Consider the following 26,475-nt stretch of genomic DNA (forward strand, 5'->3'; position numbering starts at 1 on the left):
CAGCTGCAGTCAGTAGGAGGCCAGGCTGCCTGATGTGGTGACCACACGCTGAGCGGCTGAGCAGAGCCCTCGGGCCCAGGGCGCTCCTGAGCCACTTGCTGACCTGGCAGATCACTTGGCAACACACTTCCTACTCATTAAGGATATTAGTAAGTTCTTTATTGTTCATAAAGTTTACAAGGAACATACATAAAACTATAAATGTGAAACTTCCTGGGAAGGCTTAATGTTTTCACAACTTCTAGTCTTCTTGCAGAGTTTGCACTTGCATAGGTACCCTTAAGTGAGATGATTTTGTTTAAAGTAAACTCTCTCCAGGGTTGAGATGCTTTATTCAGTGACATATGGAAATAAAGTGGGTTGTATTTCATTTGCTGGCCTAATGTTTTGGCCTGTTTTCCAGCAACTGTCTTCTGATACTTTTATGAGGTGACTTCATGTTAACTCCTAGGAAGAATTACTTCCAAAAAAATCTTATAACTGGTACTGCATGAGATTTTTTTTCCTTAGTAAGTTCTTTGTGGAAAGAACATCAGTTCATCCTCTTTTAGAAACTTCACTGTTATTACAGCAGGAAAGAATGCCTTAGTCCTCTTCTGAGGAAAATCTTCATAAGCTGTAGCCTAGAAATTAATGTCTTAACAATTTAAACTTAATGATGGCATCTGATTTCTGGAAGATTGGGTTCCCATGGAGAGTGTTGCAAGTCACCATCACCTTATGATGGTGAGCTAAACTTGAACATGCCTTGGGTTCTGTGTTGTCATCTATAAATATACTGTAAAGCATAATTGTGAGTAACCAAGCTATAAATGCAATTTTCCAAATAAAAAAGAGCCAAATTGCTTAATGGTCTTGTCTCTAGTGTAAAGCTTTGCATTTAAATCTGCATCTTAGTTAGTTTTTGTTTTTGTAGAGAGAGTATTTTGTGGTTTTGTTATAATGTGGCACAAGATTATATGGCTTATTTTTGCCCCTTGGTTTGACCACAACCAAATTTAACAATACTGACAGGAAATGATGCATTTGGCATCTACAGTGCCATATATTTCCATGGTGCTTTGGAAAGAGACATGAAGGTATGTTCAGCGCCCCAAGGAGCTCAGAGTTGAAGGTTTCCATTCTCTCTGTATGTAAATAACTTTATATGCTTGAATAGCCCCATTGCCTCAAGTGGACTGTTAAGGTGTGAAATTGCTCATGTGTGTAAATGTTTGTTAAAGAAAGACTGAATAAAAAGGAGTTGGACAAGAGCTGACAGGCAGGGGGTAGGTTGAGATGTCAAAAGACACTTGAACTTTCATTCCTTCTTTTTTAATAGTAGGGAGGGTCCATCATCGTGCTTTGGCAGACCTGCACACATACAAAATGCAAATAATCCTTCAGTGTTTGTTGCCATGGTTTTCTAGCTTAGGCAAGCATGTTAACTTGGATTTGTTGTACATCCTGTGTATTTTAAGGTATGAATAACAAATTGTATGCTTAAGAGAAATAGAGCAAGCCATGCAGAACTGTCCAGCAGAAGGACAAAGTTAATACTTGTGGTTTATGTTGAGGTATTTTAAATATTGCATCTAATGTGCATGATCATTGCACTAATTATAACAGGAAAATACTTTTCCAGAGATCTTAGATGTAAAAGTCACCAATATAGTGGATGTTGTCCTGTATTTTCTTTTCAGGTTACTTAGAAGCTACTACATTTCATTCATAACTCATTTGTTCTTAAAAGGCTCTTAAATTGTTTAATCTGGCAAATGCTAATGGATGATCTTTGTGTTACTAAAGCAGTTGTTTCCCATTCAGGTAAGAGGATTAAAACTGAAGGTCAGGCTTCTGTTGTTAATCTCTTATGGCTTACTACATAGGAAGCACCTAATAATGCAATTTCATTTTTTTTCGTAGCATCTGAGGTCAAGCCCTTAGCAGAAGGGATGAAATGCACAGTGTGACTACACTACTGAAACTTGTTCTTTGTCTGCACTGGAATTTTAGGGACCCAGAGCTGTTAAGCATCTTCTGTGAACACAGTACTCAGGCAGGAAGATCTTGGAATTGTCAGATGCCCTGTTCATTTATCCTTTTATAGTAGGGCTTCTCTGATGAATATTGGAGGACAGGGAACTTTTAATTTCCAGCTAAGCCTGCACCAGTAGTGATATATAGCTTAGTTATTGGGCAAAATTGTGTATAACATTGAACCAGGCAATTATGAAAGCTGTAATAATGGTCACTTGAGCAGAGACAGTCCATAGATTTTTTTCAGATTATTTTTATTCCATCCCAGAAAGGGATGACAGACTAGACAATTGCTTGAGGCTCCTGCCAGCCATATATTTCTGACTTGGTTGTACTATGTAGTTGAAATAGTTTCCTCATTAACCTGGTTGTCAGAGAAAACAAGGTATTTGCACACATGGTCTGCTGAAATACTCAACCTCAAGTCTGATCTCAAAAATACTATGGACACAGTGAAAATAGTCAGCTGGGGAGAGCAAAGAAATGAATTACTGACTCTGCTTTGGGAGTGGCACCTGAGTGAGCTTAAAGTGTTATTACATGTCCTAGAATGTACAAAGAAGAGACGCCATAAATGACCTTGTTAGAGCTGATGCCTTGTAAGCAAGAAGATAAAAAGCTACAGAGAACAGGACTTTGTAAGTTTTGCTGCTTAGAAAACAGTTTGTTCTGGAGGGGGTTACTGAGCTTGTAGCAAGAGGTCTAAAGCCAGTGTTTTGCCTCCTTACCTAAAGCCTATCTTTAAGTTCTGGAAGAGGCACAGCAAGTTTTAGTGCACTGTGCCCCCACCCACCCCTGTACTTTTTCCTACTTGCTAACAAAACTGACTTTCTTTTTGTCAGAAGGGTCCCAGTAATTGCTGTATACTTGGAAAAGGGAAACAGTGTGAAACACCACATAAATTACACAGCCTGTTACACATGGCCAGAGTCAACATCAATTAGTGCATGCAGAAACTGTTGATCACAGCTGTGCTAGAGGTGTGGCCTCTTGTCATCTGCATGCAGGTGTTATGACTTAGGGGAATGACAAGTGATTGTGGAGGTGATGAGGGTATAAGGATTGGGTCTTCCATTTGAAGGTGTTGGGTACACCTGGCTGTGAAGGCCCAGCACTGCTGGGGGCTGGAGATGGAGCTGGGCTGCCCCTGACCTGGGCCAGGGGTGCTGTGTGAAAGGCAGCAGCAGGAACGCTTTGTGGGGCTGTCTTAACTTAGATGTTAATAGAAAGACTTGACCACTATCTTAAAAAGTTACCAAATCACTTTGCTCACAAAAGCTCTGAAAGAGCTAATGAGGTCTGGCCTGTGTAATTGCATATGATTACAGTGGGCATTTATACTTCACAAAGTTTCTGTTGGATCAGGCTCTGTTGCTGTGGGCATTTAATATGTATGTGTTCAGGGACCTGAAGAGTTTGTGATCCAGGTGACTCCCAGGAACCCGGGGAGCTGCACAGTCCATCCTCTGTGCTGAACAAGTTCCTTATGGGTCAGCCCACGTCCTGAGGGCAGCTGCTGGTGTGTGACAGCTGCCTGTTGAGATCTGGGGTCTCCCCGGCCGGAGCCCCGAGGGCGGGTGTCCACGTGTGAAGGAGGTGTTCGCTGGTTCCCCCGCCGGGAGGCAGCGGGGTGGGACCGCCGCGCAGCCCGGGCAAGGGGCCGCGTTCCTTCGGTGCCGTGCTGGGGGCTGGTGCCCGGCCGCTCCCCCAGCCCCTCCGACCACCGCTCCCAGGCGCCGTTTGGGGACGAAGGAGAAGCAGCCCGGCTCTGTTGCTGTTCGTTTCGGGAGAAGAGGCCGCTCAGTGCCGGCCCCGACCCGCCGGCGGGGAACCGCGGGGCACCACGGCCGAGCGCGCCCGGCTCCCGCAGCGCTCGGCACTTTCCGTCTCTCTCCGGTGTGCCAGCGGGCCGCTTCGGGTGTTTCCGTAACTCTTCGGCTCTATGTCGGGAGTTTCCGTGCTGGGGGCTCTCCCGGTTGTCAGGGGTAACGCAAAGCATCTGGGAGCGAGTGCGGCCTTCAGCGCCGGGGCCGCCTCTGGGGTTGCCGGCGGGTAAGAGCGGGCGGGGGGCGGTGGGTGGCTGCGGTCGGGCCGAGCGAAGGCGCCGGGAGCCCTCAGCGGTTTGACCGGCTTCTTCGCAGTCGTTCCGAACCCGGCCTGCGGGAGTGCGGTCGGTCGCCGTCAGCCCGAGGCTCCGGGGCGGCCGGGCCGCTGCCTGCGGGCTCCCCGACCTCGGGTGGGCGGCGGGAGCGGCCGGGTCTGCGCCCACGGAGCGTGAACGTGGCGGCGGGACTCGGGTGTTGATGGCGCGGGAGCCGGGAGCAGTCGCTGGGCTGTGGCGGGTCGCGCAGCGCCGTGGTGGTTTGTGCCGGGACTGACGATCGCAGCTCGGCCGAGGGGACCCACGCGGGTTTTGGCCCACGCGAGGCACTGTTCCACGGGCAGGATTCCTCCAGTTTCCTCATCTCGTCCCCCTCTGTGCGGGTTCAGGATTTAATCAGATTTTTACTATTTACTTTTTCTGCTCTGCTAGTTGGGGGAAATAGTGTTTAGTTGTTAGCCATCTTTTTTCGTGTAACTCAGTTTCTTTTGAAATGCAGCCAATAAGATAACACAAATCCCAAGGACCATCTCTGTATACAAGATAGTAAAGATTATTAGTGATTTTCTCAGTTTCTAGCACACAACTCAGAAAGCATTGCTTTCTGGTTCTTTTCCTTGGAACATCAGCACTTACCGAGTATTTCCATTCAAATGTAGATAATACATAGATGAGTTGAACTAATTTTGTGTAATTTCAGCAGTACAAGCTCTGAAGTGGTGACAATGGTTAAAATTCACTTTGGAAGCCCAGCTAATGGGACTTTGCAACATAAAATCACCCTGTCTGTACACTAATTGACATATTTGGATATGAAGTACTGGAAGTAGCTTTCTGGTAAATGCTGAGTTATTTCAGAATCCTCTGAATCCGAAATAAACTACTGCTGAGAGGTTGGTACGAGCATACGCACGCTATCAATCTGCAGACTACAAGGCTCAGTATTCCTCTGTATTTTAAAAAAATACTACTATGACCATTTTAATGTCTGTGTAGTGTGCATTAACAAGATGATGCTGTAGCTTTATTTTTTCCCTATTTTTGTTATATATAATATAGTGTATATGTATTGTATGTATGTGTTATATGTTTAAGCATGCTTGTTGAAAACATTTGTTTTCCTTGTACAGGTTTGCACTCTGTGACGGCTGCTGGTATTATGGCTGTGTATGTGGATCACCGGACAGAAGCTCCCGATTCGGTTGCCTCCCCTTCCCATATAGCGTGGCACCCGGTCCATCCGCTCCTGGCAGTTGCTTCCATCAGCACAGCGTCGGGGGGCTGTGTGGATATCTACCTGGAACAGGTTAATAATCAGCAATTTTGCTTTTGGGCTGGTTTGAAACGTCACTTTGTTTTTATATATATATATATATATACACACACACACACACACACACATATATATATTTGCAGCCTTACTTATGTTTCTTGGATCCTTCTCTCTAGATTTTAATTCCTATCCATGTCCTGTGCTTTTTAGGGCACGTCAGATTCATCAGCTACTGATTAAATGTATTTTATAAAAAGGTCTTAATAAGTTAAATTGATCTTTCATTTGAAATTTATTTTTTCCAGCCTTTCAGTCTTGTTTGTGGTGGTTATTGATTCACTTATTATTTCTCACAGTATTAGAATTTCAGGCTTAAAATAAAGTGGATACATGCTGGTTTTGGGTTTTTTTTGTTTGTTTTTTTTAACTCTAAGTGAATAAAATGTACTAAGCAATGTAAATTAAAAAAATAATACCTCCACCTTCAGACTGAGCTGATTTGCTAGACTCAGCTTGTTCCATTTGAGTAGGTTGTTTCCTAGTATGGTTTCTGCCTGTAGACAGATACTTGCTTTGCATACTTTAAAGTTTACACAAAAGGCTTGTGTAGGACTTTGGTTTGCATAATTTTCAGGAAAAAAGAGTGCTGTTCAGGGAAATGGTACTGCAAGCTATCTTGGAGCAGACATATGGGAAACATTTAAGTCTGTTAAAATGAGTAGCCTATAAAATGTATACTTTTCAAAGTGCATTATGAAAAATTTCATCCAAATTTTACAAATGGAAAAATAAATACATAAAGAGGTTAAATCATTTGCCCTGAAGTATGATTGCAAACCATGCACAGATACATGGCTACCTTTAAGAGCTGTTGAAGCATGAGATTATTCTGTGTCCTCAGTGAGGTGCTTCTTTTTCAAAAGGTTTTGTTGTTGTCGTTTTACCTTGAAATGTGAAGCCGGGAATAAAAGCTTAATATTCATTGAGAGAGGCTCATGAATGCTGTGCCTGGAAAAGCAGAGTGAGGCAGTCACTTAACACTACTGTGTTTTCATTAGCAATTTTCAAGTGGAGGTACTTCATGTTGTAGCATGTATTTATGCACAGGAAGTAGCTGTAAAGAGAATTTGTGTAGCCACTTCATATCTCTTACAGGAAGCTTTATTACATGCCAGTCCTTGATCACAAAAAAATATCTTGTTGACTGGGAAGTGAATATGAAGGTTTAGCTGCATCCTCGTACTGAGTTTCCATTGTACTGAGCTTGCACTTTGTTTCTATTTGCAGGGAGAACATGTGTCTGATGCACATGTTGAGAGGAGCTTTCAGGTCACTTCGCTTTCCTGGCACCCTTTCAGACTGATTCTTGCAGCAGGCTGGGAGACGGGAGAAGTTGTGGTACTTAACAAACCAGACAAGGAGCACCACACTGTGCCACCGAGTCACAACGCCAAAATTACAGTCTTAAACTGGAGTACGAATGGTACCTGCCTTGTGTCTGGTGACAGGGTGAGTAGTTGAAATGCTCATATGTATCACTGTTATATGCACTTACTCAGGGATCGCAGAATGTCAGGGATTGGAAGGTACCTCAAGAGATCATCTAGTCCAGTCCCCCTGCCGGAGCAGGAACAATTAGATGAGGCTACACAGGAATGTGTCCAGGCGGGTCTTGAAGGTCTCCGGAGTAAGAGACTCCTATCTAATGCTTTACTATCCTTTATTTCAATATCTTTTCTTTTAGCAAGCAGACTACTTGCAAGAAAACAGTGGATAAGGAGTTACCTGAAGAAATATTTGCATATGCTACTTGCAGAGGAAAACCAAGGCAGTTTCATTTAATTGCTCTGGCAGTGTCATTTTACTAAGAATGGATATGACCAATAAACTTTTTTAGATAACTTGATTTTAATTAATTTTGATGCTAAAGACAGTTTTTATTCCTTGTGGCTTAGTTTTAAGTGAGAGTAATTGTATGTGTCAACTAAATGAAAGGAGAGGTGATGCTCTGTCAATAAAAGGTTTATTTTTCTGTGCACTGAGTAGCTGGAGTCTGAATTCTCCTCTGTGTGTGAAGTGTAATGGATTAACTGTTGTCTTTTTTTTTCTAGAATGGTGTCATGGTTCTATGGAGAATAGACCAGCGAGGCAGAGCGCAGGGTCCTGCCCTGCTCAAACAAGAGTATGGAAAATGCCTGTCTCACTGTGTCTTTAGACCACCCCCTCCTGGCGAGTAAGTACTGTGCCTCCTCAGACCACTGGCACACCAGCTCTTTCTCTTGTTCTACACAAAGAAAATCCTGCTCACAGATAAACATTTTCCTAAAATACATATATACACACACATATATAAAGTTCTTCTCCTATCTGTCCTTTATTTCCATGTTTTTCTCCCTCTCCAGTAGCTCGCTGTTTGTGTCCTCTATGCAGCAACAGATCTTCCTTTAGTCCATACCTTTCTCTCTGTTGCTGTCTCCTCTTCCTTTAGTTCTTTTAACTAGCAATGTTGCTGACTGTGAAAAGCAGAAAGCACAATGAAAGCAGAATTATCCATGAAATTATTGATAAGAATAATTAAATAAAAAATCAGGTCTTAAGCATTATAATTTCTTACCTCTCCAAGCAAGAAATGGGAAACAGCTGTAGTAAAAAAAAAAAAAAAAATCCTTGTCTGGGCCACTTCTGTTCTGTATCTCTTTAAAAAAATGGGAAAAAAATGGTGAAACAACACAAATGAAAACTAGTATTAAAATTTTACTTTGTATCTTGTTGAGTTTGTCCTTTTCCCAGTTAGTGTATGAAACATCTTTATTCCTTCTTTACCATATACTGTATTAACTACTTGTCCATTCTTTGAGATGAAAAGTACTCAGTTATGTAAGGAATTGGAAATTAAGTATCTCTGTTTTCAGGGACTTTGTACAGCTGGCAAAAGCAGCTGTGAGTGGTGATGAGAAGGCCTTGGACATGTTTAACTGGAGAAAAACTGGAACAGGATCACCCCTGAAAACAAGATTCCAGGAAGGACTGTCCTTCTTTATCACTTTGACAGATGGTGAGAGCAAAACCACTTTTTCAGTCTGCTGGAAATTTGTCTGCTTAGTGCTTCAAAATAGCTCAGTGCACAATAGTCCTGTTTTCATATATCCAACATCTAGGGTGTATTCATATATCCATCATATTTACATATCCAACAGGATAGAGTATTCATAGGAGTTGAAGAATGTTTGGTAAGAAGAAATGAATAAAATTATTAAAATGGTAGCATCTTCAGAGTGAGTTGTCTCTAGAAGGACACAATAGGTTTTGGATTGATCAGGTTCCTGAAGAAGTGAGTGTAAGGAAAGTGATCTCTCTAACACCTAAGTGTAAATAAAATTAGAAGTTGTCAGCTTTTAGTGCAAATCTTCAACATAATGCACGTGTGGGTGTTTTTGTTGTTTGGTCTTTTCATGTATGTTTGTGTGTTGTTTTTTTTATTTTTTTCTAGAAATAGGCAAATGCTGCTAGAATATACCTTTTAAAATAAATTATTCATTTACTTTTGTGCTTTGAAATGAGTCTTCAGTCTGAAGAAGCAAAAAAGTCTGAATATCTGTTTTGTTAGTTTTCTTCCTAATATTGTTTCTTCCCTGCCATTTGTCTTTTCCTCTCCCTTTTACTGTTCTGGGTACTAGTTTGCTCCCAGCTCATTTTCTTCCTACCCCAGTTGTTCTCATGATACCTTCTCTCTCTCTCTAACCTGTTAACTCTTTGGACAGGGGCAAGAATGCGTGTGACAAGTATTGTAGTATGTTTCTGGTAGGTGATTTGAGTATGTAATCCCCTTGATACTCAAAAAAACCCAATTAAGTTATGCTAGTTCTGCATCTCAATTGCAGTTGGATTCAATGTATAGATAATCAGGATGAGACCTGTTGTTTACACCACTACAGGTTCTGTTTGACTTGCAGGAGTGGCCTCATCCAGCTGTATGTTTGTTTTGCAGAACAGTGGGCTGTGCCTTCATTTCATCTCTGAGTTACTCAGCCTGAGTGAATGAACCATGTAAATGAAAAAGCGGTACAGGGCACCTCTTAAACATACAAGGAGAGAACGTTTGAGTAGCTGTGTGTGTTACAGCCACATTTTCATAGCAACTGTTGTGGTGGTACACAGCTCCATCTAGGGACAGACTCTGTATCCTGCGGGTGGGTGTCCTGTCTTGGTTCTTGGGCCTCCTTTCAACCTTTTACAATTTCAGTCAAATGACACCCACTGTTTCTTTGGAGCAGTCTCATTGTCTAGATTGGTTTGGGCATATGTATTTCGGACCCAGTTCTTAATCTAGTTAGTGATCTGTCTTCAGAATATGTTAATGTTTTTGTAGGTTTTAAACGTGACCTGTAAATTTGCTCTAAGCTATGGATTCTCAGCCCAAACTTGTTTAATAAAAATGAATTTTAAACCCCCATTCTTATTGCATGATTTTCAATATCTCAAAAGAGATTTGACTAAAGACAGTAGCTGAATGCCGTTAACTAAAAACTATACCATGTTTATGTGTGCTACAGGTTCTGTGCATTACGTGAGTGAGAAAGGAAAGACAAGGCATGTGTTGTCCACAGACAGTCTGGTCCAAAAGCTTCTGTTCATGGAGAAAAGAGATGTTTTAGTTGTAATAACAGAGAACCTGCAGTTGTCCTTGTATGCAATTAGTCTTGAGGGAGAGGCAGATGAGCTCATGAAGGTAAGAGTCAGACTACAAGGTAAAGTTGCAGTGTTTAACTTTGTAAGTATTTGTTAGGGTTTTTGGTTATAACTTTTTTGCTTACAAATGATTCTTATTTTTGTTTCTCAGATAATACCTTGATGAGCAAATACACACTCATTTAAAAGTGGAATAGAGTGGTGTGTTATGGAACTCTGAAAAAGTTGTATAGGGCTAAAAACCAAACTGACTTCATCCGGGACTTATAATCACCTTGGCTCAAAATGCTGTACTGTTGGAGAACAGTGCTTGTGGGGATGGAACCCAAACCTTCACCTTCCTGAGATGTTTTTTCTTTTCTGTTTATCTAAGATCAAAAGAGACTTGGCACTCATGTATTACAGGAATCTCCACTTTTTATTAATCAACACTTACTTTTGACTAGAAGTAAGACTTGGTATTTCACATTTTAAAGCCATCTTTATCAAGTTCTGAGAGCAGATCTTACCTACTTAATTAACCCACTACAAACTTTCTTTTATTAAATTTATACATCATATACTTGATGCATTTAACGGTAATCATTGTCTGGGAGAAACTCTTGGTCTGTCTGAACTGACAGACAGGTCTAGTTATTCTTATGTTTTAACTTTTTAGCCAAACCAGGCAATTCAGATGCTTACTATCTTTCAGTGTGTTCCTCCTACCTTCTATAAATTCATTTATTTGCTTATGGTTAACAGGTGAAGTTGAGTGGGAAGACAGGTCGTTCTGGAGACATCATTTTAATAGACCATAGCCTTGTTGTTACAGCACTAGGCGAGACGGTCATCAGGTAAGAATCCTGTTTCAAAGCTGTTCTGGCTGCCCATGAGAAGTGCCAGCTAAAAGGTTTACAGTCTGCAATGAACTGAATATTTTACTGAACTGTTGTTTTTGTTCGTTTGTTTTTAACCAATAATGAAAACCTCCCAAAACAAACAGAAATGAAAAAAATCTGTTTCTGTGAGGAAAAAAATCTAATTCTATATAATTCTTTCTCTCTGGTTATTTTCTTTGTCAGGCAGTATGGCCCAAACCTGTTCCTTTCTGAGTGCTGTTATTGATTTCTTCTGAAAATACGTCCCTTTTTTTAATGGAAAAGCAACTTTGCTGTTCTTTCCGTTGTTATTGTCTAAATATTAGGATAGTCATCTCATCAGCAACAGGAAAAAGTGCTTGCTTTTCAGGATGTTTCTGTGCTACTTTAATACAAGACAAGTATTTTGGTCACTTCTATCCTAATTATTTAAACCAAGTGTGTTACTTTGCCATGCTGCTATGTTACTGTGTTCTGTAGTTTTAATCCTTTTGCAACTTTTTAAAAAAGGTATTAAATATTTTTTTCCTGTCTTTACTATGGCTTGCTCTAGCTTTTTCCCCTAACTTGTTTCTAGGGGTGGGAGTGTTCCGTTAACATCAGTAGCTCACTTTCTTGTGCCTCTATCTGCTGCTGTCAGACAAAATCTTCTGTTAATTCTGTAAGAATGTTATAAAGACAAAGTGTCAAGAAGGAATATATTTGACAATGTTTAGTTCTAGAAAATACATCCAGAATCCAAGAGACTACTGGTTAACCAAGGAATAGTCTTAAAATAGAGGAGGAAGCAAAGTGGGGAGGAGGAAAACTGGAACGAGACCTCACTTCTTTCCTTTTCTTTTTATTTTTTTTTCTTAAAGCTGGGTTTGCTTCTGACTTCTTCATAGGAGAATAACACAAAACATGCTGCACATTAAAAAGTCAAAAGGAAAGGAAGGAGACTGTTAAGAAATTCACATTCCAGAGACAGCTGCTGGCAATTTAATTTTAAAAATTGAATGATCTGGGCATTATGGAAATAGCAAATTAATGCCATGTACAGCATCCTATCGGCTATGTTTACCGAGACACCTGGAAGGAAAAGCATTGTTAACACTCTTGTTTTGTGTACCTTAGGTTCTGGGATTTGGACCGAGATGAGAACTATGTGCTCTCCCCAGATGTGCAATTTGGCTTTGAGGGAGGAGAATGTATCAACTGTGTTTCTTACTGCAGTGCTAAAGGTGAGAAATAACACAGTAACTGTGATCTCTGGATCCTAAGCCTTGCCAAATGTCAGCCTTCAGTACCCTGTAGTCCTTTCAGTACATTTGTCTTGTTACTGAGGGTTTCCATAACAGCATGTGGTGTAGAAGCATTTTAGTTCAGATGAGGAGTGTGCTTTTGAAGGTGCAATGAGCTGATTTGATACTCTTCACACTTTGTCTCAGTGTGAAGTTGTCTCCTGACAGGCAAGCTGGATTCCCTTTGACACGGAGCTGTTATAAGTACTCCTGGAGTACATCTAGTGCACTCCAACATGTTATGGACAATCATTCTACAAGCCCACACTAGAGCCTAATGCAAAGGAGAACTCACCGATCATGTATAGTATGGATGTCAGGTCCTTAAAACTGATGTTTTTGACAGAGCTACTCCTATGCATCTCCTTGTTTGCCAACATAGGCATGGCTAGTGTCTGCTACAATGGTTTGCTATGGTGACTTGCCCATGGTGATTACAAAGCCAGCTATCCAAAAATTAAATGTTAAAATCAGATCACTGTCTGATACGTTTAAAAGAGAACTTCATCTGGTGGCTTAGCAAACAGGCCTTGCCATGTTAAACTTCTCCCATTGTTTCTCCAGAAACTCTTCCTAGTTCAGAACTAGGATGCTGGTTTGCAGGAAGGCAAAGAAATGGGTGCTGCTAGAAGAAGGCTTCTCAGTACCTTAGAACCAGAGGCAGGCTTTGTGTATTGTGCATTTGTTTTTCTGAGGTTTAATATACAAAATATCTAAAAGGTTTGTGAATGGCAGGTCTCTTAGCAGCTGGTACTAATAAAGGGAGAATAGCTATGTGGAGGAAAGCAGCAGGATCCGATCAGAGCACACGGGCTTTGGAGGGCAAGGAGAAGTGGAAGCTCCAGGCACCTACAGAACTTGAAGGAAATGTCACTCAGATAAAGGTAAGACAGGAAAGAGTATTGCATGTTAGTAGGCCATCACAAACATGAGATGACTAGATCATCTTTGTGAAACATGAGTCCTACTTACAAAATTAAAACGTAAGTACTATTAAAGTCAAGAACCCAAACCTTTTGTTAAGATGCTTCCGTAACAAAACGTCCAGGATATAGGAAATACTCTGTGCCATTAGTATCTCATACATCTGCTAATAAGTTGAGGGAAGAGATAGGGGTGCTTATGTCAGCTCAACCATTCGAGCGTTTTCTAGATAACAGGATATGGAGCGTTGTCCAGAAATAGCACCTTGTTCCCACTGTTTGTTACCGTAAACAAAGGCATTGCCAAACAATTGTCAACAATCACTGTGTTTTTATTTCATGTTATAAAGCGGTCTTTAGTTGTGAAAACTCTAGATTTTTTTTATTTTTTTTCCAATTAATTGGAAATCCTGCATTCCAAAAAATACTTTGTTAAAAGAAGTTAAAAATCGTTACATGTGAAGTCTTTTGGTAATTCCTATAAAAGCCTTTTCCTATATTATTATACCATGAAAAACTCAGGCTAGAAAGCCCTATACCATGATGACATCAAAGGGCAGCAATAAGTTCATTTTATTCCTTGCCAACCTCTATTTTTTCATCCTGATGTGGTGGCTTCAGAAGAGAGGTGGCTGAGAAATGTGCTCTAGCTCATCTGTTGTGCAGCATAGCATCTAGTTAATTGTAACTAAGCACCATAAGAAAAAACAAAACACCATTTAAAAAAGTGTTTGCTGAAACCTGGGGTTTCTTCCAGGAGGAGGGGCAAAGGTTACTTTTGGACCCATTTATTTAAGCATGTGATTTAGAACTCGTGGGTTGGGAATTTGAACTACATTGACTGACAGGGCTATAAAAACTGCAGAAAACAATAAGGTAATAAAAAAAACCTGTGTATGCAACTAGCTTTTAGAGGTTGCAGCATTATTAAGCCCTTTAAATATGTGATGCTCTCTTGCAGTAGTAAATGTAAGGTGGTGCAATAATATCTTAGGAAAGAGAAGTGGTTTTAATTTAAAAACCAGCTCTTCTGCTTATACAAAGGAAGTCTGAGTAGCTGGGTAACAAGCATAGTAGTTTTAATCTGTAATAATTCCTAGTCATTGACTACAGTTGTATTTAGATACTAGGACTTTGTGTATGTATGAAAAGGTTTATTCTGTCCTACCCCTTGCCATCTGTCTTGGGACATTGCTGTGACTGTTCAAGATCTTAGATGAAATTATGTGTTGTGCTTTTTAACTTTTTCTATTGTGTGCAGTGGGGGTCCCGAAAAAACCTGTTGGCCGTGAACACCGTCAGCTCCGTGGTGATCCTCAGTGAGCAGGCCATGTCAACTCATTTTCACCAGCAAGTGGCTGTTGTACAGGTGTCTCCCAACCTGTTTAATGTGACCTTCTTCAGCACAGGAGCCACACAGAATCTTCGTGTTGATATGAATGTCAATGGAGTATTCGCTACTAAGGTTAATTGTTTGTTGTTGTTTTTTTTTTTTTTTTTTAATTTGTTTGCTTGATCGTTTGCCTCGTTAGGTGTATTGAGACCAAACTTTCTAAGTCTTTAATATAACCCTGCTTTGTTATTCAATTTATTGTGTAATGGAAGCATTGTTACGACAGCAGCAAGGATGCTGTGATGCAGCTGGTTTTCAGGCAGCACAGTGATTCAGTAATTCTCTGTGTTCTGATTAGAGAACTTTTGGGTTATCACAAGCCTTCCAACTCAGTATACAGAGGAACTAGTGAATGGTGGCTGTTGTGTAGAAGGTTTTACTGTGTTATTGCATGAATTCCTGTTATGATTCCAAAAGAAACTGAATGTATATATTCTTTTGCTTTTTTTTTAATTGGTTTAGGATGCAATAGTATTCTGGAATGGGAAGCAAGTTATTGTCTTTGAGTGTTCAGGAGATACCTTCAGAAGTGCAGGTAAGACTTAGAACACTGGTCAGAGTTGCAATGGTTCTCTTCCTCCAAAGTTATATGTTCTCTTCATTCATGATACCTGATGGATTGTAATTGGCAGTGCAAAGTGAAAAACATTTATTAACACTAATTAGACTTCATATTTGCAGAATAGAAAGATTAGGGTATAAAAATCATCAACCACACCAGAACTCAAATGCCAACTTCTACATCTGCGCTTTATTCACTAAATATGTTGGGATATAAAGTGTGGGTTAACCTCACAGTAGCTGGTATTCCTGTATATGAGTAGCATTGCAGCAACAGAGGTGAAACCGAAGGTGATGTGCATCTGTAGGCATAAAATGAAAATATATATCCTCTTAATCTCTCTTCAGCTACAAGCCAATCCTGGAAGTACCTAAATTGGGTTTGAACCCCAGCTGTCAGGAAAATCTGTTCCATAAATTACTATATACAGAGCTAAGTCAAGTAAATCAGTTGTTTCTGTGATTAATTCTCCCTATATATTTTTGCGTTGAGAAACAGGCTATGCAGAATTCCATCAATCCCATCCAAAATCTTGAGGGTTTGACTTTATCTTTTAAGAACTATCAAGTGTTTCCTGAGAAGTGGCTTATCTTGTCTATACTTACTCATTAATTTTATAACTTTCCTGTGCTGAATCAACGTCTTATGACCACTGAGGCCCCCAACAGTCTATAACACTCATGAAGTTATTTGAGTCACTCTTCCTTTCTGACAGATTCCTTTATCACTCTTCAATTGTAGTTTAATGAAGGAAGGAATTAAATCTCTTAATGGAACCTTACATTGCACTAGTCTTTTTCTTTCACTCCTCTTATCAAGTCTTTTCCCTTTTTCTCTTGTTTTCATGGGCAAAGTGCACAAAACAGCTCTTTTCAGTAGGAGCCTCAGGTTGCAGTGGCAGAATGGAAGAGGCTGCAACAGCAACTGCAAGGAATTTGGGAATCAATAGAGGATGACATTGAAAAATGGAGTTGGTGCAGCATAGTGGAAATGGAATGCTTTAAGTTAAAATTCCTTTTTTTTTTCCTTTTAAAAAAATCTGTTTCTTATAATAATGGCTTTATTGTGATTGTTTCAGGCTCTTTTCTTTGTGACTCTCCAGTTCTGACCATGCATGGAGAAAATTTGTACACGGTTGAGCCGTATCGGGTCCAGGTCCGCACTTGGCAGGTAAGGGTTCATGAAACCACAAAGTGATGAGTATGCCTTACTGTTTTCAAAGACCTATGTTGCAGGTTGAAAGTTAAGTGGATGTTTTGTAGATCTATTAATTCTACCTTTGTCATGGAAAAGGTGTTTTGAGTGTTTCAGCAGAAAGATCTTTGACACTTTGTGTTAAGAAGTCTGCCACTTTTAACTCTACTGCACTGTAACTGAGAAGTATTTATAAAATAGAATTCTGTAGGGGCCACACTTTAAGAGGATCAAAATTGCATGAAGGTTGAATATCTGTATGTGTATTACTGACAGGAAAATGAACATACTGAATATTCATATAGTGAAAAATACACCATGCACTTTCTATGTGTTCTGCAAAATCTTTTGCTTAACCTTTGCAGCCTCTGCCAGTCTGTGAGAACCACAGGGAGAAATCTGATTATCAGAGTTCTACGATACATAATTTTTTTTAAAGAAATAAATATTGTATTCAAGAATGGGTGGGATTATTCATGATAAGGAGTGATTGGATTACTATTTATTTTTGCAGCTGTATATTAAATGACCTTCAGGGATCTTTTGTATCTCTCTTAGTTGGAAAAAGTAGTATTATTAAAGAGGAAATGGTTGCAGAAGAATACCTCTAAATTTTGACTTTTTTGGAGGCCACACATCCAATTTTCAACCTGAAACAGAGATTGCATTTGTAGAGACTGCATGCGCATGTGTGCATGGTTTCTCTGATTTTGCTGGTAGTGATTTGTGTAACACAGAAGTTCAGCAATTAGTTACTTGGTGAAAAAATAAAGCCTTTCTAGTTAGACTCTGAACGCAGAACCCTGATGTTACACGTTTCTTCTCAGGGCACAGTTAAGCAGCTGCTGGTGTTCTCTGAAGCGGAGGGGAATCCGTGCCTCTTGGATGTCTGCGGAAATTTCCTGGCTGTGGGAACTGATTTGGCTCACTTTAAAATCTTTGATCTCTCTCGCAGGTATTAATAAGTTTTTTAAAAATGTCTGTTTATAACGGAACATATATTTTGTGGGAACAGGGGAATCGTTAGCTGCTTTTGATCTGATGGAAAGTGGTGGCCACTTTGAATCTTGAGACAATACATGTAGCCTACGTGAATTGATGGCCTATCCCTAAAGCAAGGAAGAGCCACAGAATTATGAGACAAATCATGGCATGAGTAACAATAATAAATTTTAAGAGAGGATATTGTGAACAATATTTGTGTGTGTTTGAAAGTGGACAGAATTTATGGAAGATCAAGATAAGGATGTCACATGTTTCTGCTGATAACTTGAACAAGATCTTAATCTCAGAAGAGCTGAAATTAAAAAATGCTAGGTCTTGTATCTCCTCATAAATCAACAAACTTAATTCAGTGAATCCCTGGAGGAAGTGAACCTAGCATTGTGGACATTCTGTTCTTCCTCCTGTTTAGGTTAAGAGAGAAGTTTACTTGACTTTATTCAAACTTTACTGTGTGTTCTCACGCTGACAAATAGCTGCGCCATGAAAAAGATACATGCCTGGTTTGACTTCCAGTTTGGAAATGTATTTGCTAATGACAAATGTAATTCTGACAATCTGAAAAGCCTCAAGAGTGAAATGGATTCAGTTCTTCCTTACTGTCACCTGGAGAATGCTGATGTTTAGTTACACACTTGGAAACTTGTTGCCTCTGTTGAGGTGGCACAAATTCTGCATCAGACACAATTTGAAGGTTACTGGATTTGGGCAGGTTGTAACTAGCAAAAGTATTGGTTTATGATGATTGATAGTGGAGAAAAAGTAGCTTAACTCCTGCATGCTATGTTAAATTTTTGTGGCTAGTAGTGAAAATGTCCCTTCTCAAATGACAGTGTAGTGCCCTTTAATTTCAAAGCAAGCATAGTTGGCTTAAAATAAATGAGAGGTCTAAACATGTAACCTGAGAATGTTATTTTTACAGAATCAAATATTTTTTTTCGTGGGATTGTACTATGGGTCTAAATTACTGTCACTTCTTTTGATTCATGAGATACGTTGTCTTTTTTTGCTGAATGATTGCTTTTTTTTTTTTTAATATCAGCAGTAAGATTCTTTTAAAATAATAAAAAACATGGGGGTGGAGAGGGTGGGTGTTGATGATGTGAATGATACAGTCTTTTGGAGCTTATGTACTGAGGGAAAGCCACCAGCAAGATGATATAAATACCACCCCTCCAAATAAATTACTTCTGCTCCACAGTCTGTTTTCCATACAAAGAACTTCTGTGTGACAGGCTATATTCAACATTTGTGGTACTGTTCAATTTATGTAGCAATAACAGACCTCTAAATTCAAAATTCTGGTAGGATGTTCTTGCTGTATAGCTCTGTTTTGGGAATCTGGTAGGAGCATTGAAGTTTATTCTTGCTGATTCACCGAGGAAAGAGTGTTTCATTAACTTCTTCCTGAAAGAAAGGCAGATTGCAGCAATTCTCTGGAGAGGAAGCTGGAGTCTGGGGCAGTGGTGTCATAAGGTAGAATTAGTTTGTTTATAAAAGTCTGACCCATAATTTGAAAAACGTTTTGGCTGATTTGTATTGCCAGTTCCTTGCCGCTATATGATATAAGTTTATTCCTTTCCACAGAGAGGCAAAAGTGCACTGCAACAGCAAGAATTTCTCTGAGCTGTTTCCTGGCCTTGGAGGCATTGCTTCTGTCAAGTGCAATGCTAATGGCAATAAAGTCAGCATCCTCGTTAGCAAGGTGAGGCAAAGCTTTTCACTTACACCCTAGAACCTGACATCAGTTAATAGTGTGAGGTTAAAGAAGATAACTGAAGACACAGGATTGCTTCTCAGAAGTAAACCTGCATGTTCTATGCATTGTGTTGGGTCTTGAAATCTCATGTCCAAGCATGTAAATAAACACTAAAATTAAGGTATGTGGTGAGAACAACAACCTGGAAAATGAAGCAATATTTCAGTTACAAAAGCTACTTCATAGCATTTCAAAGAAATCAAAGGCTAACTTGCTAGAATAGGAAAACAGCAAGAAATTTTCTAATACTTCTTCCAAAGAATGTTCTTCTGTGATTACCAGTAAACAAAACAGCGTGAATCAGATTAAATAAATGTACCATCTGCACTTTACCTTTTTTTCTTTTTTGACTGTATGCTTCAGCAACTTTGGTTTGCCTTCTTGTAGGCAGATGGGAACATTGATTCCAAGATCTGTTTCTATGATGTTGAAATGGACAAAGTTACACTCTTTGATTTCAAGGCCAACCAGGAAAATGGTAGAGAGAAGCTTTATTCTGGACAAGGTGTTGACAAGTAAGAAGCTTTTATTTTGATAAGTATAACTTGGGGATTTAAGATAGGAATCTGTCCTGTGAAGACAAGTAACACCTTTATACTGGCATTCTTCTGTCTTTGTGTAGGAGCTTGTACAAATTTCATTATTTTATTTCTAAAGAATTAATTAAAACTGGTGCATTGTATGTCAGCCTGCATCCCTGTCTCTTCCAATATGTGAACTAGGGAGTGTCAAATGAAGGTATCAGAAAGCAAGCTCAAAATAAGAAGGAGAAGGTGGTTCTTCAGACAACGTGCAGCTGAGCTAAGGAACCCATTGCCAAAGGAAGTTACAGATGATGAAGGAAGGGTCCATGGGGGTATTGGACAAATTCATACAAGAGAAATGCAGTGAGAGTTACTAGATCTGTGGAAGCCAAATCTGGCTCAAGAGGTGTGTGAGAGGAGGATGATTGGGTGTTTGGGGGTATGTGTGGGGGTATTATATGACTACAATCAGGATGCTGATCTTAAAATAAAATCTTAAAATAAATCTTGGAAATCTACTTTTCCATGAAGAGGACTTCCACTGAAAAGAGGACATTCTGGAGCCACTCCTAGGAAAAAGATTAATTTTTAAGTTCAATACAGAATGTCTTTTTTATGGATTAAAAACTCATGAAATGTCTATTTAGAACTGAAAGCTTTTGTTTTCATGCAAACTGTTCTATGGCAAATGCATTAGAAATCCTGGTAGCAAGGCAGCAAAATGCAGTGAAGTAGGAATTCTTACGGAAGTACAGTGGAACATCAGGGTACAAATTCCCATCTGGTTTTACAGTAATATTTCTGACTATTTTTCTTGAGAAACAACAGCATTAGAATAGAAGGTGATTTGCTTTTTTAGCAACTATCCGGTAGAGATATTACAAGCAACAAAGGATTTACTCTCCTTATCACTGAAAAACAGAAGAAACTACCCAGCTTATAAAAAAAACTAAGGACAGTGCAAATTTGGGACCTTATGTCTTGGTCAATTATGCAAACAGTGTAATAATGTGTAGTGAGAAAGTTTTCAAGTGTAGTATCTTGTGTAGCCCAACAGAGGCCACCACAAACTAGTAATACTGTTTCACTGATACTTAACTGCTAGATGGTGTCAGTGTGAATAATCCATTTATTTGTGCTTCATTTTAGAGTATCCTTAAGTTAGAATAAGTAAACTCACCAGAAAATAATAATAATCTGCACTTCTTCCCCTTCTCTTTCTCTTCCTGAGGCAGAATTTAGATGCTCCCATTTATTTTTTTTTTACACAAATACTGTTTTTAAGTTTGCAAGTAACTTATTTTTAATTCAGTGGCACAGATAGGACACTGTGTATTTCTGATTCACTTTGAATCTCTCCCTTAATTTGCCTTCCAGCCCTACCAGTTCTCCCCACAAGTCCACCCTTTAGTGGTGACAGCAAATGAGAAAAATATTTTAACAATGTCTATGGTTTCTCTCTTTTAAAAAATTTGACACCTATTTATATTCTGTATTTTTTCAGGAGAATCCTTCAGCCGTTGCTAGAATAGTGTGATCCTGTATGTCTAGAGCTGTAACATGGCCAACACTGAAGCAGGATTTAGGTGCCCAAAGGAGGCAGTGAGATGTTTCTTATTTAAACTGCTGTCAGAGGGAGGTTTTCCTAAAGCTGCAGGGGCTGCCCTTGTGCTTAACGTGCTACTTCACAGTCTGCAACTCAGGCACAACACTGGAGAAAGGGACTGAGTGGTGACATATCTGGAGACCGAAGTCCCCAGCTGCAGCGCTGGAGTTTCCCTCAGCACTGAGTTCAGCAGTTCAAAGCATGGATCACGCTGCGTGCCCAGGTTTCCTGGCTGAACTCTCAGTAGAGGGAGATCTGTTGCCTGAGAATATAAACAAATTTCTTTTTTTTTTCCCCATCAGTTTAACCACACTTGTCTAGTTGTGATCTCTTAGGGCCGCTGTTTAGCTGGGTTTGAACGTGAGGCGTATGTGCTGGAAACTCTCTTTGCTGCTTATCTAAATGGGTATCGGTGTGCCCAAGCTGTCTTGAACCTGGCTGGGCACTCGCAGTGCTGGCAATAAGCACTTTTGGGCAGGTTGTAAAACCCATAAGAAGCCAGAGCTGAGGTGCAGTCCCCATGTGACAGAACCTACACCTGTAGCGGACTCTAAGGTAGATCATTGCAGTGATGTTCAAGTATTTCTGTAGGACATGTGATCTCAGTGGAACCAGATTTTGGGTGCCTATTGGTATTTGTGGCAGTACCATCTTTCTTCCTACCAAAATGCTTTATGTCCTGTAGTCATGATTAATGTATACAGAGCAAACTAAAAGTGGCATTGACATGTATAAAGTGTTAGGAGGTAGGAAGATGTATGTGATTAATGTTACAATACAGAGTTACTGGTATAGATAACTGATCATCATCTGAAAATTATCCCTTGGTTAGTCCTTTATTTACATTCATGTGCTGAATGGGCTGGAATTATTTTGTCTCCTTTCTACATTGTTTTCCTTGTCTTTTGGTAGGTCTGTTGTTCAGTATCCAGAGTTGCACAGTCACATCCCTGCTTGCCATTTCTGGGACCAGAGTGAACCAAGACTCTTTGTATGTGAAGCAATTCCTGAACCAGGCCTGCAATCGCCAGACCAGAAGAAAAACCAGCCAGAGAGCACAGTATGGCCTTTTTGTTGGTTTTACCTTGCTTTACATGGAGTTCTCCTTCTTCAAGTAATAAATCATTGGTCCTTCGTTAAGGATGTATGAGTAGGTAGTATACATTATCTTGTTCAAAAATGAGTAGCGAAACTGTATTTTTGGTGTCTGTGGCTTCAGGCAGCCACTGTACATTAGCTTTCTGGTTTAGTCCTGGCTTGCATACAGTGATGAATATAAAGAGGTGATTTATTTGTTTGTGCTAGAATTTTGAGGACAATCATAATGCAAGCTTGTATCTGGATGACTGTTTTTCAGGTAACATTATTAGGTGAATTTATAATCTAGAGGTTTGATACTTATTTTCATTTAAAAAAATTATGCAGATTTTACTTCTTCAGTCAACTTTTATCATCAAGAATTAATTTGATAGAATAACAGTGAAGTACACTCTTCCCAAATTATCTTTTATTATTCTTTTTACATTAGAAAAAATATTTCATTGTTATTGATCAGAAATGATCTCATCAAAGATTTCTGTCATCAGACCAATAATTCTTCCCTGCTTCCCCTGCTAATGTGCTTGTAGTGATCCTTACCATTTTATCTGTATAGAACTGCCTGTCCCTCATAAATATTCCATCGATTTGAAACATCAAGATTGATTTAAAGTTTTCTGATTTGCACATCATTTTAGTTAAACCTCTTCCAGTTAGAGACAGAAAACTCATTGTTTCTTTTGTTGGTTGAAATGACCTTAGAAAAATCATGGGAAGATCAATATAGAAAGGTGGAAGGGAATAGGGATGTCTCAAAAGGCCTTGCAAAGAGAAGAACACTTCAGCCTAATATTCCTAATGTAAACAAGTAAAAATGTTTGGCTTCTACATAAAGTTAAAAAATTAAAAATATATAAAAGAAGTGCAACTTTTTGGCCCTTATTCAACAGAACTTTTAACTGTATGCTTATCCTGTAAGAAATGAGAAGTATGATTAACTTTAGTTGGAAACACATGCTTCATTTTGACTTGACTCAGGTCAATATTTAAGCTGTTACAGAAACTATTTTTAATGTCTGGTATATTTCCTGGGAACTCAAAGCAGTCAGTGAGTTGCTGAAATTATAATAGAAATAATACAATATTTTTTAAAAAAAGAAGAAATTGTTGAAAACATTTGAGAGTATTTCTTTGACCTGGGTCTGATCTGTCAGAGGGAGTTGTAGAGCAGCAGTGTGGCCGGGCATTTCCCTCCTGATGGCCGGTGAAGTTGGGAGGTCCCTTTGCAGCAGGGACACCGTTTGTAATGTAGGATGGGCTGTTGGCTTCTTACTATGGGGAGGAAGCATGCGGCTCTGCCCTCTCCTGCAGGTGTGTGCCTGCGAATGTGTATGGTGTATTATTTTTGAGAGAAGGTTCTGCCAAGTGAATATGGAAAATAAAAACAAAGTGAAAGAAGGATATTGCAGCATAAAATCAAAACAATGGTTTGTTTCCTTTTCCAGATAGATGCTTGGATTATATCATTCTTCAGTACTGAAGAGCACGGCCTGTTGCTTCAGGACAGTTTTCCATTGCCTCCATCCTTCCAGGTGCTTCTAGGCATAGAGGTGCCACATTATTACTTTGCCAAAAAGGTGAGGAAGTCTCTCACAATTCCTTCCCTTCTCATAACTTCAGGGTTTTCACTGTGTGGGGATCAAATTTAACCAAATTGAGTCTGGGATAATTAGAGCAACTCCAATAACAGTTGCTGTATCACATGTAGAAGTGATGTAAAGATAATTCTAATGTGGATATTCTGCACTGAATTGGTTTCTCATGGGTATTGCAAACTGCATGCCATGTACAAGCCTAGGAGATAAAGTAATTACCAGTGAATGCAACTAAAAAAAGAAGGTGAAAAATTCAATTTCTGTTTCATGTAGTCACCATGCCTGTTGGATGTAAAGGGAGGGGGTGTGTGTGTCAACTTTTCATATACCATAAGAGGGGACATTTCCTGTTGGCTTCTGCAGAAGCAACCCATCTCCTTGTTGGAGTGGATCTTAACCCCCACAGAATAGCCAAGAGAGCAAGAAGACTCGTCTTGTACTATCACCAAATGCCTGTGTGCTATTAATACAAATACCAGGCATGCATGCTTTATCCTCCTAAACTTGAATACAAATCAAAAATTGTTTGCATCTTAGGTAAATAAAAGCATGCATACTGGGAGAAATGAAACCTATTACTTAGAGATTGGTTTTCTGGTTAAGCTCTGACCTGAGTGTCTCAGTGCCTGTTACGATGATTTGAGCTGCTCCCTTCTTGTAAGGGAAGCTTAACAGACTCTGTTTATTCTACCAAGGCATTTATTTTTGTAAAATCAGTAGGAACTTAATATTAATGAGGCTTCTAATTCTCTACATCTTCTGAATAAAACAGATGACTGAGATTATGTAAATCTGATTTCATGTAATTTAGAGGTTGTATTAAACAGGAAGAATCTAGATGTTTTTCTACTTAATATATTTAGATTCAGAGCAGTCTTTTGCAATTTAGCCTCCTTCCAAAAATCTGACTGTTGTCGCTTTTCCTGTGCAGATCCAGTTTTTGGAGTTGCGCTCTATTTTACTTTCCCTTTTCCCTTAATTTGAAAGGTCAAAGGTGATCTGCTGCATTTTTTTAATCTTTCCTTTATCCCTTCCCCCGATCGTGTCTCATCCTATTTTACTTTGATGTTACGTGTCTTTTTTTCTTTTTTTAACTCTGTATGGATAATTGCTGCTATTAGTTGTTTTTTCGGAGGGGATGTGTCTATAGACCTGTAAGTATATGCATTATTTTGCCCCTCTTCCTTCATTCTCTGCTTTTCTCTCTTCTGTTTCCGTTTTCTTCCCTCAGTAGGTTACTCCATCTTAGTGACTAAGTTACTTGTTATATAATAATTCATTTTGGAAACATGATTTAGTATATGAACAGAGTCTGCTTTAAATATAGCAAGTCCAGTTGATGCAACAAGTCTGTTTTGACCAAGCTTCATTCCACGGTTTCTCCTTATTCATTATAATGTCTTTTCTTCTCTGGTTCCTGAAATTCCCCAAACTGTAGTCAAACACATTTGCATTTTTGATTTATGTCTTTTACTGTATCTAATACTTTCATTGCATAATAATACAATACTAATTTTTATTTGCTTCTGTAAATCTTAATATTTAGTTATGTAACTACAAAATTGGGGCAGAATATATGTGAAATTTGGTGTCCTTCATGACTCAGATGGTCTTCCACTGTGTTTGGCTGCCTTTCAGCGACTGGTGAAAGTATCACTGAAGCTCCAGAACTTCCAGTTTTATGAGGAAGGGTTTGAATCTGAACTTTGCTATTCATAAGCTTCACGTGAAGGCAAAAATAAAAGAATTTGGTCTATATAGTTAATTTTCAGAACAGCAGGGTCCTTTTTGAGAAGAGACTAACCTTAGTGAAATGTTTATCTGAAATCTCCAGGAATCTGGGGACTTAATATTTGCTATTGTAGTAGTAGGAGTAATGCTGCTACTACTATAGGTGGCTGCATCTCCTGTGGTATTTTACCAATTTCGAACTATTACTGTCGTACTGTGATTGTTCGCTATCATATGCTAATCTCTTCTATGACATTAAATATTTTGGGGCATTTTGTAGGAAGTTCTGAAACATTGCAACTGTTGTCACTATTGATTATGGTTCTGCAGAAATAGAAAGTTGGACTGTAGTGGAAATAACGTAGTTAATTACATGTACATAGGAGTAAGTTTCAACTTACTTGATACCTAAATGGTAACATTCTCATTTTAGCTGGGAGAAGCTGAGAAAGGACAAGCAGAGTCTGGCTCAATCAAGGTCTCTCAGATGGCTGCAAGAAGACCCATGAGAGATTTCATTGGATTAGGAGACTGTGACAAGCCCACCCGAGATGCCATGCTGAACTTCAGCTTCTACCTCACTGCTGGAGACATGGATGAGGCATTCAAATCTATCAAGCTGATAAAAAGGTATCGTATTTGTGTATAGTTCTTTATGGATACAGTTTATTTTCATTAAAATTTGGTATAAAGTTTTGATCCTCTAAATTCTCCTTATGTTTTTCCTCTCTGATTTCATACTCACTTTCATTTTTAGCAATATGAAATATCTTCATCTTATAGATATTTTAATGTATTCTCTGCTTATTTTTTGCCTACAAAACTTTACAAGCTCTGTGGATTCTTTTTTACTAAATGGGAAA

At 39.3% G+C, this 26,475-nt stretch overlaps 1 protein-coding gene across 1 annotated transcript in view; it reads left to right on the top strand.

Annotated features, from left to right (window-relative positions):
* Positions 1 to 5,255: 5,255 nt before the first annotated feature.
* IFT140 (intraflagellar transport 140) overlaps positions 5,256 to 26,475 on the top strand; it is a 64,416-nt gene continuing 43,196 nt past the window's right edge. Inside the window, exons 1-17 of the mRNA XM_082064888.1 lie at positions 5,256 to 5,426; positions 6,681 to 6,902; positions 7,505 to 7,626; positions 8,306 to 8,448; positions 9,947 to 10,122; positions 10,827 to 10,918; positions 12,059 to 12,165; positions 12,961 to 13,109; positions 14,410 to 14,613; positions 15,004 to 15,076; positions 16,182 to 16,273; positions 17,125 to 17,252; positions 18,887 to 19,004; positions 19,446 to 19,573; positions 22,101 to 22,248; positions 23,732 to 23,863; positions 26,046 to 26,242. Of these exons, the coding sequence (XP_081921014.1) occupies positions 5,280 to 5,426; positions 6,681 to 6,902; positions 7,505 to 7,626; positions 8,306 to 8,448; positions 9,947 to 10,122; positions 10,827 to 10,918; positions 12,059 to 12,165; positions 12,961 to 13,109; positions 14,410 to 14,613; positions 15,004 to 15,076; positions 16,182 to 16,273; positions 17,125 to 17,252; positions 18,887 to 19,004; positions 19,446 to 19,573; positions 22,101 to 22,248; positions 23,732 to 23,863; positions 26,046 to 26,242 (2,378 nt within the window). The 5' untranslated portion in view covers positions 5,256 to 5,279. The remainder of the gene's footprint in view (positions 5,427 to 6,680; positions 6,903 to 7,504; positions 7,627 to 8,305; positions 8,449 to 9,946; positions 10,123 to 10,826; positions 10,919 to 12,058; positions 12,166 to 12,960; positions 13,110 to 14,409; positions 14,614 to 15,003; positions 15,077 to 16,181; positions 16,274 to 17,124; positions 17,253 to 18,886; positions 19,005 to 19,445; positions 19,574 to 22,100; positions 22,249 to 23,731; positions 23,864 to 26,045; positions 26,243 to 26,475) is intronic.

The sequence above is a fragment of the Streptopelia decaocto genome, assembly GCF_964273445.1.
Source record: "Streptopelia decaocto genome assembly, chromosome: 13".
Lineage (NCBI taxonomy): Eukaryota > Metazoa > Chordata > Aves > Columbiformes > Columbidae > Streptopelia > Streptopelia decaocto.